Source organism: Rhopilema esculentum, chromosome 13 (genome assembly GCF_057945365.1).
Source record: "Rhopilema esculentum isolate cy_ngs chromosome 13, ASM5794536v1, whole genome shotgun sequence".
In the NCBI taxonomy this organism is placed as follows: Eukaryota; Metazoa; Cnidaria; class Scyphozoa; order Rhizostomeae; family Rhizostomatidae; genus Rhopilema; species Rhopilema esculentum.
The window spans coordinates 5779935-5794288 of NC_142827.1; the positions used below are offsets into that span (position 1 = coordinate 5779935).

General features: G+C 34.4%; 1 protein-coding gene across 1 annotated transcript; it reads left to right on the forward strand.

Moving 5' to 3' along the window:
• The first annotated feature begins 308 nt into the window (after window positions 1–308).
• Window positions 309–12839, forward strand: LOC135691869 (lipase maturation factor 1). The gene is made up of 11 exons (XM_065209860.2): window positions 309–637; window positions 1472–1778; window positions 2295–2305; window positions 3238–3386; window positions 4939–5004; window positions 5934–6101; window positions 7051–7228; window positions 7989–8142; window positions 9786–9975; window positions 10983–11095; window positions 12443–12839. The coding sequence occupies exons 1-11, from the start codon at window positions 424–426 to the stop codon at window positions 12621–12623; spliced, it is 1731 nt and encodes a 576-aa protein (XP_065065932.2). The 5' UTR covers window positions 309–423; the 3' UTR covers window positions 12624–12839.
• Window positions 12840–14354: the final 1515 nt, after the last annotated feature.

The following is a 14354-nucleotide window of genomic DNA, read 5'->3' on the forward strand; positions in this document are numbered from 1 at the left end:
TTACTTTCTTTTAGTTACTATTTTAACTAGGAGTATTATTTTGACATTTTATGATATGACCGTTTTGGATGGATACTTTCTGGGTTATGGTTTTGGCGCCATGACTCATACCATTGAGACAACATCCCCCTTTCCTAAAATACAGTGTACCTTCTTAGGCTATTTCCTCGAACAAATCCAAAAGTGCCATTTGGTTCGAAACATTTACAGTGATTTCAAACAACAATGTGAACAGCGCACCATCACCATGATAATTCGAGTCCCCCCTCTCGAGTCTCGTTCCGTCATAAAGCGAAAGTGGAGACGAGGCTCTGCAGTACACATTGGCCTAAACTAAAACAATTTGTTTTTCGTTCTGCATGTAAAAAGTACACTCTATTCTTTGTCTTAGGTAGCATATGATTTGCTATTTAGTATAGAAGTATGACTGTTGGCATAAGACACAGATCCAACAAGCATGGAATCGAGAAGGTAGACGAAAAAGAAGGCGACGAGCTTTGTCGAATGCCTTCTGGAAAACAGCACCAGGATGACAACAAAGCAAATGAAAAGAGTTCCAAACTGACAAGAGATGTTGAAAGTGGCACTTACTGGTTGACGAGAGTCCTATATCTTCGATATCTTGCTTTTATATATTGTAAGTTTATCACTTTATACTATTCAGTCTCATGTAATTCCGCAAAGATAATCCTGTTTATTGATATATCATGGCGAGATAGTAGTGCCATCCAATGTTTTCAACTGTTCATTTGTTTCTCCATAAATTCTATCATAAAAATACACACCCAGTACGAGAATGGTAACTGTAAAATTAGATAAAAAAAATTAAAGAACATCTACAAGATATAGAAGAAAAAATTGATAAAAATATACAGAACAATAAAAATATCATTTTAAGATAAAATAATGCATGAAATATATCCAAAAAGCAGTGGCTTTCTTATTATTTTGGAAATGACTGATATCAGGTGCAAGTTAGGGAAGCACAAGAAACAAGAACATCAGAAAGTTATTTACCGTAAGTTAATGTTACATGGATAGTCTCAGTTAACTGGGTCAGGTTTAAGAGAAATTTACATACTGCCTGTACTTGTTTAATCCCTGCTTGTCCTTTAAAATGTCTTAAATCATTGCCCCCATTCAAACCAATCTTTTCAAAGAACCCTTCATGGGGTATGTCTTTCATTTTTTTCCTTTATTATCCTTAAGAAAAGTTCAGAATGATTTCAAATATTATGTTGCTTCATTTTATTGTTTTTTGAAATAACCAGGTACATCCATCTTTGAAATTTGTTTTATAAAAGCAAATTATTTTAGTGAAATTAACAAACATGTAACTGTAAGTTCAACTCTTAAGTTCAACTCTGAATTCTAGTTTGCATATTAAAGATTCAATCTGTGTATTTTAAATTCTATTATCCTAGAAATTTAAGGCTGTTTGATTCACCTAAGTAACCTTTTGCTTTTTTAGTCATTGCATTTCTGGTTGCGCTTAAACAAAATAAACAGCTCATTGGTAAGCAAGGACTTCTCCCTGCCAACAAATTTATAGAGCAGATCAATGCCCACTTTGGAAACGATGTCAAAGCTAGTTTTTATGCTGTACCATCATTACTGATTTTTCTTGATAAAGAATCAATTGACACATGGCTTGATGCTATTGCATATCTTGGAATTGCATTATCACTGATTGTTTTCATTTGTGGTGGCTCTAACATATTAGTCATGGTGTTACTCTGGCTACTTTATCATTCTTTGGTTAATGTTGGACAAAGATGGTAATTACTTGATTTTATTAGATAATGTTATAAATTTAATTTCCTGTGACCTTTTCATCATATTAATAGCAAAAAAGTTAAGAAAGATTAATAGCCTCATAAGAACATATTAATTGATTGCACACTAGTTCTCTCTACTTAAAAAGGGGGTGGCTTAAACTCAAGTGTAACTTTCACAGCATTTAGAGGATAAATATTTCTGGCTTACACTGAATTTGACATAAAATGAGCATCCTTTCTAGAAAAAAGTTAATATAGATATTTAAACCACGTTCTGGAATCACTGCTCTATTTCATCCCGGTAAATTACTTATTGCACTCCTTTTTAATTGTTTTCTATATTTATTTCAACAAACAGTCAAGTGCATTGATACACACGATACTGCAAATATATTATATATGCAATTCAAAATGTACATTTTGTGACTCTTAACATGGTCTCAAAGGCAGAATCCAACATTGTCCCTATTTATGTTGCCGGATTCTATTCTTATTCTAAATTTGATTTTCTTTTAGGTATTCATTTGGTAAGTATGCTGTGGTTTTTATAAATATTTTATAGAAGGAAGCTTTGGCTTACAAGGTGGTGGCAATAACATTTTGATGATGCTTAGTTAAAAAAACAAAACTTTTTAGGCTACTTTTTTGGTGTAAACCATGCATCAATTAGTTTTTCACCGAGGTAAATGGATATGCTGGAAGAGATTTAGGGCATGAAAATGGCAACAAACACCAAAGGTTTAAACAATAGCAAATAAAAAACCAAGTGTTCCCAATGTTCCCAATCTAGCATGTCTATAAGATGATGCTCTTTTTGAAAAAGGAAAACCAATTTTTATAGGGTTCATTTGTAAGGTTTATAGAAAATGGTAGTTCCCAAGGATAACCAAGAATAAGTCAGAAAAGTACTTGATTCATTCCAATTTAATATTAAATTTTGACACATTGAAATGAATTTCCAAAGGTCTTAGATTGTCCACCAAAACCTACAACTGCAAAGTAAATGCGAATACCTAGATCTCCAAAGGAAACAGATAGGAAAAGTTATTTTTTGAGCCCCACGAGTATGTGTTGAAATTTCTGCTTGGTGATATCCTTTGGATCAGTAATATTCTATCAGATTTTATTTGAGAATATAAAAGCAGTGAAAAGCTGAAGGTACATTCAACCTCATATTTTTCATATCAGCAAGGACTTTTAAAAGGCTGCATTTGTGCACAACCCAAACTTAAAAAATTGGCAGGATTGGTTTCAATCACCCGCAAAAGTGTTTGCTACAAAATTTAATTGCCACCAAACTAAGAAGTCAGCTAGCACAGTTTTAATTGAAAAGTGTTCTGACTAAATGTCAATCTTCTCAATCTTCATAATTTGTGATTTCTTCTCAAATACTCAACGAAACCCGAAATTTAGTTATGTTTCCATAGCATGATTGTTATTAAATGCTTTTTATTTTTAGGATGGGAGTCACAGTTGCTGGAGACGGGGTTTCTTGCAATCATGTTTTGTCCTCTGTTTAGTATGCAGAAGTACCCAACAGATACATCACCATCATGGGTAGCTATCTATGGTAACAGATGGCTGATATTCAGAATCATGCTTGGAGCTGTGAGTTTTTTCTTTGAAAATATTATAGATAGTAGTAGTGGAGCAATTTGTGGCCCATAGGAAGAATGCCCCAGTGCCCCTTGGTCTTCTCGAAATTCATATGCTCTCAGTGTCCTAACTACCTCCGGATGCTAGGTAGAAAGAAATACAAATTGCCTCCATTAAAGTTGCTGGTAATCAATGTTAGACGTTCATGGCTTGGTTACGGTAACCGCAGTAAACAAATAATTGAATGCGGCCTCTATGTTTGACCCTATTGAACTTTTACCCCATTTTCGGCCTAGGTTTGATCCCTCAAAATTTTGCAGCTAATTAAAGGCAGTATGCCCCCCATTGTTCTCATTATCTCTTTTCATGGTCACAGTATTCATACATCGTTGATTTAATGCACAAGCGAGGAGTTGCTATGAATTTTGATTCGGCTGCAAATGTCTAAGTCAGATTCGATGATATAAAGATTAGGCATTTTTTGTCATGTTCACTCATAAAAACTAATGTCGGATGCGAAAAAGGCAGAGGAAGACCCTCTTTTCAGGCGAGGCTTTCAGGTTAGAATTAGCCTATCACGAAGGGGACAGACTGCCTTTAACTGACCACTGAAGGTCAGTCTTTCTGTGTCAGCTGATGGCCTGTGGCTGTGTAGTTTTATTTATATGTCGAAACCAACAAAATAAGCATGAATGAGTTGTGAAAGGCATTAGCACAACCACAAAGTCGCTAGCGAAGCGTTCTAGCTGATAATCTTCTTATTGCAGCAAAACCTTTACCAGACGCACACTAATTAGATTAAAGCAGCTATCCGATGTAAAAAACAGCCATAGTCTTTTAGGTTGCTTTCAAACGACATTTCCATAAATGCAAAATTTAGAAGGACATTTTTCCGTCGTTTTATAGAATTTTCTACAACAAAGTGTATTAATTAATTCTTTTGAACTTCGATCCCCAAAACCTTGCCTGGTGACTGGCTTCAATTTCTATTATCATTTCCCCCTAGTGGCCGTAAAATCTTTTGATTTTCAAGCTTTAATTTGCCTAATCCAGATTTTTTATACCAGTTGTCATAGCATAATCCAAAACAAACAGTATTCAGACTTTGAAGAGGAGCTCGACATCTTGGATTAATAGCAAGATCGATCTTTCGTAGCAAGGAGGGAAGCTAAGGGAAGGGTGATCTGAGACAACTGTCCGAAGCCCTGCCCGAACGACTAATGAAGTTATAAAGTATAAAAATTTTATGGGAATGTAATTCGTATTTGTCAGTTTTGTTGATTTTTTGGTCTTCCACTTAAAAGCTGAATTCACTCAATGAAGTGTTATTCTTCTCGGAAACATTTGCTAACAATCCCACGTTTTTCTGATTGGCCTTTTTCGGTCCATAACTGGGTATGCATTTTCCTTCTTCTTCATTTGAACCCTTGTTCTGACGTTTTATACTCTGAAGATGTCAGACCAAAAAGCCTTTAGTATGTAGAAAAATATTTGCTACTTTTCAAAGCAGTTTTCAAATTTTGTACCCCCTAAAAAAAGTTTCAAATCATTGATTGCATTTAAGGGACTGATAAAGATAAGAGGAGACAAGTGTTGGAGAGATTTGACATGCATGAATTATCATTACCAGGTCAGTGTTTTAAACTCTGCATATATCTATCTATTTTCTTGCATAACTATGCATCTCAGAATACTTTCTGGGTACTCTTGTATGCTTAATTGTAGGGGAGGGTCATATTGCATTTTTTAAATTTTTCACCCTTTATAGCATTTTATAACGACCCCCCCAATTTTATGTAAATCTCAAAGGACGATCAACCCCCTCATTTTATTATTAACCCCCCCCATATTAGACATTTTAAACTTCTCAGAAAAAAAATGGTTTTGCTCCATACAAAACTCTTTTTAAGGAAAAATAAATTAAAATTTCAAAAGCGTTTACTCATTGTCATCATCCATTTTTAAATTGTCTTTTAACTCTTTTTTTTTGCTTCTCGTTCTTGAGCTCTACGCCTCTGCCATTCACCAGCTAACATGTTTGATTTTTTGACTTCGAACTAGTACTTAATTTAAAAAGCGCATGCACTTGCAATTTCTCACCCCCCATTTTATTCTCACCCCCTTCCCCATTCTAGATGCTTATTTACGATTTTCCCTGTAGTTCATTTTATTACGACCCTTCCGCTTTATGAAAATCTAGGAAAATGTCTACCCCCCCTCTTTATTCGACCCCCCTCACAATCAAGCACACAAGAGTAATAGAAACAGAAATCAATGGTTCCAAAGTAACCATGTCTGTTTTTGGGTATATGCTGTTGCATTCTCAAACTAAACGAGGATGTTACCAGATATCTGATGCCATCAAGAATGAAACCAGGAGCTACAACCTGTTTAGTTCTAAAAGTCAAAGTTCTGAAAAACAGTAGAATACTTGATTCTTGTTGTTTTCCAAATTGTATTTATCTAATTTAATGACGTCATTTTGTTTGATACTTGCTATAGTAACAGCGGTACTGAGATTCTTGGAGCTGCTCTTTGTTCAAAAATCTTCTCTCCTAGACGCAACCAGTGCCGAATCCTGTCAGTTATTACCTTCACCAATCACCTGAAGTCATCCACAAAATCGAGACTTTAGGCAACCATTTTGTCGAACTTGTCGCCCCTTTCCTTCTGTTTTTGCCAAGACCATTCAGGATTACTGGGGGCATCATTCAGATACTGTTTCAGGTAAGCAAAAAAGATAACAGGGTTGTCCCAATGGAATAAACATTTAAATGCGGTGTTTTCTGTTATGACATTTGAAAGTACTATTTTTGAAAGATTTTTATGCGCTATATCCTTAAGCAAATACGAAGATTGAATCACTGTAAGCAAGAGCAAAGATCTTGACTACGATAAAAACATAGTGGTTTCACTTAGAGGACCATTCAATGATGCTACAAAATTACAGTGGAACGTCAAATTTATTCTGTTTCACTTTTTATCCATGGTAATTGCAATCAATATTTAGGTTCTGCCTTACCGGGAGCCATGCTGAAAAACAATGATTAATAGCCAAATAGATAATAAAATCAATTTAAAATGTTGGTAAACTTTTTACAAAATAGAAAGGAAAAATGAGACGAGTCATGGTTTGGCGTTACCCTTTTTTCAAAATATTTGACGAAGATACTTCGATACTACTATCTAGATCACTTTAGAACTCAGCCCCTAGACGTTAACGTAAGTTTATATCCACTCAGTAAGCCTAATGTTGTGATACGAATATTTATATTTCTTTGCTAGTTAAAAATGATTGCAAAGACATTCTTCAAGATCGAACACTTCAAGAAATTAGATTTTTGAATTTTTTTTCATTTTTTCGATTTTTTTTTTCATTTTTTTTACATTCATTTTTTTGAAATTTTTTTGAATTTTTCTTTCATTTTTTAATTTTTGTTTCATTTTTTGATTTTTTTTTCATTTTTTTTCATTTTTTTTTTCATTTTTTCATTTTTCTTTGTGCTGGTATTATTGTCTTCTTTAAGTTAAATTTTTCGATTTAGCAAACATGTGAGCATGCTTCTGGTTAAGTATTAAACAACTGCTGACTGAACATGTGCAGATCCTTTTTAAGTTGGAAATTAGGCCAATGGCAGCCAGTTACATTTACCAGCTTTTTCGTTCTTTACTTCAGGTAATTCTTATCATAAGTGGCAACCTAAGTTTTCTTAATTGGCTCACAATTCTTCCCAGTTTGTGCTGCTTGGATGACAAGCTCCTGTTAGCCATTTTTCCGTCATCAAGAGCAAAGAGAAATGTCCAGAACTGCCAAATGGCTCGTGGGGCAAACGAAACTGATCTCACAAAATGGGGTAATGCTGTTTGACTTTATTACTGATTTGTATCTGAACTGTTATTAAGTGATTGTATTTGCCACAGTTTAAGTAATCTGGTATCTTCTCAACAGTGCACCTCTTTATAAAATTTTTAATGGCTTTTTTGTTGAAAATGCTCGTGTTAAAAATTTTATTTATTCATTGTTAGTAGTAAGAGGTTTAATTGGTGTTGTTGAAGCTTGTCTCACAGTTTCTAGCTTAATTAGTTCTCAATTTTATACTTTCAATAAAAATAATAATAGTAAGATAAGAATAATAATTATAATTATAGTAATAGAAACATTCAGACTAGTTGAACCTTTTCATTTCCAAATGCACTGTTATCAATAAGAGTCCTGTTTAAGTCTAGCAAGGGTAATGATAATAATAAGGGTAAGCTTTAAACTTGCACTCGTTGAATTTTTTTCGGTAATTCTTTCATCACAAAGATTAATTTACATAAAAGAAGAGCAAAACACTTAATTTCTTTATATTAATCTTCAAATTTATCTAGTTTACATAGCCTATGGAAAACATTATACCCTGTCAGGGAAGCAAATGTTTCGCTGTGAAGAGTCGGTGCTTGTTTTGTTCTGTGAGTGATTCTCTAATATACTGCCTTTTCAAACATATGAATATATTAGTTTGTTTCTGTTGTGTGATGCTGGCTTCAGTCGTAATTACAAAAAGTGTTTTTTGTAACAGAACAGAGAGAAATTACAGTTTGCTTTACACATCGTATTTCATTTCGTTTTAGGAAAATCAGTTAGAAAAGTCTATGAGATTATGATTGCTCTTTTGATTGGCTACTTGAGCATCCCTGTTGTCAAGAATCTGTTCTCCTCAAATCAGGCAATGAATACGTCCTTTGATTCGTTCAGAATAGTCAATACGTACGGAGCATTTGGAAGGTAGGGTTGAATGTACATATTTGCTTTTGATGACGTCTGTGCTTTGAAGTCATAAAATGTTCGAATACTTACATACATTAATGGCTGAAAGCACGAAGCTTATTTTCATTGATAATTGATTGAATCCATCCATTGCTGGACAAAAAGTACCGTAAAAGCTCTATTAAGCCCCCTCTTTTATTAAGCCCCTCTCTCTATTAAGCCCCTCCTTATCAAGCCAAACCTTAAAATAAGCCCCCACTCTCCATTAAGCCCCCCTCCTTAGCCTTTGTTGTCAAACATGGAAAACATGCGCATTTACCGGGTCACTTAGCGGGTGTAATGATAATAAAATTGTGTGCATTAATTACGGCCCATGTAAAGACTTACTTGTGCGCCTAAAAAGTCAGTTGAAATTTGTTGAGAAGATGTCCCAGGGTGATCAATTGATCCTAGTGATTTTGATGAAGATGAGGACCTTATAATTGATTTATTAGACTTTCGAAGCTGCCAGCAAAGTTTTCTGAGAACATTTGTGAGATATTTTTTTGAAAAAAAAATATACAAGGATATTTTTATAATATTTTTTACTTCAAATTTTTATTAAGCCACCTCTCTCTAATTAACCCCCCTCTCTTTTAAGTCCCCCTCTAGGACTGAGAAAATAAATAAGGCCCCGGGGGCTTAATAGAGCTTTTACGGTAGGCCAGAGGCAGTGTTAGCTCTGGCAATACAGTCTGTTTGTTGAGCCCGTGAATGCACTGTTTCAACGTGAACAATTTTGGGACAAACAAATGCAGGTTTCTACGGCCATATCTACCTGTACTAGAACTAAACGAATCTAATTCTATTATAGCGTGTGTGTAGAACATTTTGACGCTACCTAAAGAAGGCCTATGTTGATTAGGTATATCTTTGTGAATATCTTGAGTCACTGTAATGCTGTGTCCTTTTTCTCTTTCAAGCTGTATATCTCGTTGAAAACTTGCTGTTCAATGAACTTAAACAATCAAATTCAGTCCTTACAGCTGCAAAATGTTTTCCCCTTCAAAGAGTAGCCTTGCCAATTTGTGTTTAGACTTTTTGAAGAAGCAACTTAGTCAATTCGACCTTTTTTCAACAGTACCAGAATTGCTTTCTTAAATTTGATTGCTAAATGCAGCCTTTTTGCTGTAAAGATAACTCGCTTTTGGCCCTGAGAACTTGTTTCATTATATTCTTCTAAATCATCGGCAGCTGCTTTCGGGCATGGTTTGGTAAAGAAATGTCAAGTGGTTTAAAATTTGGCTTTTGTTTAGTCTTGTTATCAGTCTATTGTAATCGATGTCTCCCAAAGTTCGATGTATCATTGACAAATTTTACAAAGATAAGTCGATCTTGTTTTGAGACCTACATTAATTATGTCTAAAATTGTAAGGCACGATTATGGCTACGGAGACCTAAAAATTATGTTTCCTATGATCCATACGATCCTTTTGACTTTACTGAAAGCCCGGCTTTATGGAGCCAAAAATCATCGAATATTCAGGGCAAAATCGTTCTATTGTTTGTCGGCAGGTTTTGAAGACTTTGGATCCATCGCAAAGTATTTTGAATTGTTCGTTGTTGTCAATCATTTTTACACAGCATTCGAATGTGGAATTAACCTTTTATTTATTTTTTAGCGTAACAAAAACACGAACCGAGGTAGTTATTCAAGGGACCAGAAACGAATCCATAATACCTGATGAGCTGGGTGGGCGTTGGCATGAATACGAGTTTAAATGTAAGCCTGGCGACGTGAAACGGAGGCCCTGTTTGATTTCACCTTATCATTACCGACTTGATTGGTTAATGTGGTTCGCAGCATTCCAGGTAATTTCGCGAATACCACAGCATCTTTTTTATTCAAAAGTCCAGTTTTCATTTTTCAAAGATGATCTAAAACTACCCATAAAGCTCGATGATAAACGTGACATAAGCATACCAGATCTGTTTAATTGAAAAACTAATCTCTTCGTGATGTGTTAAAGAACACCCAGTTCTTTCAACTCAATGCTCAAAGATTTATGGGTGACAGAGAAAAAAGAGATAATTATGAATTCATTTAAACTTTGTCACTTCAATTATTGTCCATTGATATGGATACTATGTGGTAAAGGCAGTCAGGATAAGCTAGAGAAAATTAACGAGAGGGCATTAAGACTTGCCTATTCGGACTATTCATCTTCGTACAAAGATTTACTTGCTAACTCAAAAGAAACTACCGTTCATGTCCAATCAGTTAGAATTTTAGCGCTCGAAGTTTATAAAACATTTGACAACCTTAATCCTGTTTTCATGAAAGACTATTTTGTACCAAAAACAACAGGTCATAACCTTCGACTCAAAAAACCCCCCTTTGACATTCCAAAAGCCAGAATTACCAATAATGGTATCAGATCATTAAGTTTTCAAGGGCCTAAAATCTGTAATTCACTCCCAGAATCAATAAAGACAATCAAAATTTAAGATTTTGATCAGAACTTGGTTCCTTGAAAACAAGTGCTCATGCTCGTTTTGCAGTAAATGAACTGTCTTATGCAATCCTTCAAATTGCTTCATGTTAGTCTTAATTAGTGTACATTCACTATTGTAAAAACTAACATTAAAAAATATACAATACAATACATTAAAATACAATCTGTTGTCTGATCTCTTCGTGATGTGCAAAAAAGTTTTCTGGGGAGAATCAATTTATTTTTCTTGGTAACTTTGTTAGTTCATTTCAATCAACAAGCATTATCAACTGCTCTTTACGAACTGTTTGAATTCTGAAAACAGATGCTGCCTCTGGTAAAATTTATAAAACACTTCCGAAACTTACTTATTATCTCTTCCAGAACTATCAATATAACCCTTGGCTGATACATCTCGCAGCGAAGTTGCTTGCCAACAGAAAAGAAGCCGAGTCTCTTTTGCAGCACAATCCATTTAAGAATGGAAAACCACCCAGGTATTTACTGATTATTTTTTAAATCTCTAAAATGCGCCTTAACTCTTTTACGCTTGCATACGAAATTTCTATACACTTTTATTCATCATGCTCTGTTTCTAGTTAAAAGCGATGGAGAATTGGGACACTTGTAACGGAGTCATTCGAATACGGCTGCCCTGTTATTGTTAACACCCTGTTATCGTTTTCTCTTACTCTTTACTAGTTTGGTAGCGAATTATTGACCCAAATGAAAAGTTTTGTTAGAAGATACAAAAGTTTTGAAAAGACTTAGTCAGAATTGACCATCAACTGAAAATATCTTATCATCACCAAACTTATCTTATCTGTCGTGGTTTTTCCAACCTGTCCCACAGACTCATATCTCACCACCAAACAGACGTTGTAGTCCTTGGTTCTGTAACCAAACTTATAAATTAAACTATGGCGTAGGCTGGTTTTTCGAGACTGCGTACAATGCTGTATATGCTGTACAACTGCCTGGTCTATTCACAAAATGTTAAGCCGTCAACGTGGTACGCCATGTTGGATTTGACTCTCAATCGCCTCTTTCGAGACTCTAGCACTTCGTGAGGTATTCGGTGTCTCTGAACAGGGGTGGATCTCGACGATGGCACCGGTGGCACATGCCACGGTCAGACCTTCAAATTTAAATTTTGGGAAAGATAGACTTTTCTAAATCCTGAAGTAATCCTTACTTTTCTAACATTCCCCCTTCGTCCCTGCATCAACCTACCACGCCTTCTCTCCGCTGTTGATTAAGTAGTACGCCATGTTGGATTTGACTCTCAATCGCAGCTTTTGAGACTCTAGCACTTCGTGAGGTATTTGGTGTGATTAGAAAATTAACCACATGCACCGATACATGGTGTACTGAACAGTTCAATACTTAGTTATAATAAATAATACAGGTTTACTTGATCAGGATAGATATCCTGTCATCATTCAGGGACCTGTTGAACGAAAATGCTAAAAAGATATATAAATATTACAAACATTTTCCTACCTCGATTGCATTCCAGCAAGATGTCGAGTCTTCTGTGTTCATTCTCGACACATCCTAACCAAGGAAGATGTCTACTTTTTATGTGGAATACTTTATAAAGCGTTTTAGACTTAGCTTGTGTGTGTGTTCTTGTACTGTCCGTGACAAATGCAGCGGATTCGACAAAGGGTGCTATCTGAAGTTTTTGATAAAAGCACTAAGTTATCCTACATAGTGCGTAGGTCTTACAAGTATGTGGTAAGACATAGTATTGACGGATTTTAATTATATCCTTTACCTTGTTTGCCAACCGCGTCTCTTACATGTTTTACCATGAACGATTTTAAACGAATTGATTTTAGGTATGTCAGAGCAGAGCACTACCTTTACGAATTTACAAAGATTGGTAGCCAAGAGGCGGCTCGTGGTCTGTGGTGGAAGAGGAAAAAAATTGGTGAATATTTCCCAATCGTCGATCTGGAAAGCCTAACAAGCTACTTGAAAGCCAATGGTTGGAATGTACCAGCAATCGAAGATGGATAAGGTAACTTATATCGAACTAGAAATACATTTAAGTGGGTATTTCTATGAGGAATATTTTCAAATGATTCTTCGACCGTGATATACAAAATAGCCTTTATATAACAAAAATCTGTGCAACCAGTCTCACCCTTCTCCTGTAGGATAGTATCTTTCATTTTCATTCCAATACAAACTTTAAGGAATGTTTCTTTTGATCAGACATGACCTATCATACTATCATACTTTTTTTTATCAAAAGTCAACCACCTGCAATATTGCTATTTTTTCAAAAAATACATTTTGCATTTCGGAACTAAGTTCAATACGTGTTTAAAGTGATCATAAAAAAGCAGTATAGCCTGTTTAAAAGAGAAACAATTCTCGAAAAAAATCGATGATTTTTCTAAGGTTATAGCCTTACTTTTTGATGAAAAATCAACCTCCTAAAAAATTTCCGTTTTTTCAAAAAATATAACTTCTATCTCGGAACTAAGTTAAATACGTGTTTAAAGTGATCATAAAAAAGCAGTATAGAGTGCTGAAAAGAGAAAAAAATTTCCAAAAAAATTGATGATTTTTCTAAGGTTATAGCCTTACTTTTTGATGAAAAATCAGCCCCCTAAAAACTGCCGTTTTTTCAAAAAATATGACTTCTATCTCGGAACTAAGTTCAATACGTGTTTAAAGTGATCATAAAAAAGCAGAATAGAGTGCTGAAAAGAGAAAAAAAATTCCAAAAAATTCGATGATTTTTTCTAAGGTTATAGCCTTACTTTTTCATCAAAAATCAACCCCATAAAAAATTGCCGTTTTTTCAAAAAATATAACTTCTATCTGGGAACTAAGTTCAATACGTGTTTAAAGTGATCATAAAAAAGCAGAAAAGAGTGCTGAGAAGAGAAAAAAATTTCCAAAAAAATCGATGATTTTTCTAAGGTTATAACCTTACTTTTTCATCAAAAATCAACCCGCTAAAAAACTGCCGCTTTTTCAAAAAATATAACTTCTATCTCGGAACTAAGTTCAATACGTGTTTAAAGTGATCATAAAAAAGCAGTATAGAGTGCTCAAAAGAGAAAAAAATTTCCAAAAAAATTGATGATTTTTCTAAGGTTATAGCCTTACTTTTTGATGAAAAATCAACCCCCTAAAAACTGCCGTTTTTTCAAAAAATATGACATCTATCTCGGAACTAAGTTCAATACGTGTTTAAAGTGATCATAAAAAAGCAGAATAGAGTGCTGGAAAGAGAAAAAATTTCCAAAAAAATCGATGATTTTTCTAAGGTTATAGCCTTACTTTTTCATCAAAAATCAACCCCATAAAAAATTGCCGTTTTTTCAAAAAATATAACTTCTATCTGGGAACTAAGTTCAATACGTGTTTAAAGTGATCATAAAAAAGCAGAAAAGAGTGCTGAGAAGAGAAAAAAATTTCCAAAAAAATCGATGATTTTTCTAAGGTTATAACCTTACTTTTTCATCAAAAATCAACCCGCTAAAAAACTGCCGCTTTTTCAAAAAATATAACTTCTATCTCGGAACTAAGTTCAATACGTGTTTAAAGTGATCATAAAAAAGCAGTATAGAGTGCTCAAAAGAGAAAAAAAAAATTTCCAAAAAAATTGATGATTTTTCTAAGGTTATAGCCTTACTTTTTGATGAAAAATCAACCCCCTAAAAACTGCCGTTTTTTCAAAAAATATGACTTCTATCTCGGAACTAAGTTCAATACGTGTTTAAAGTGATCATA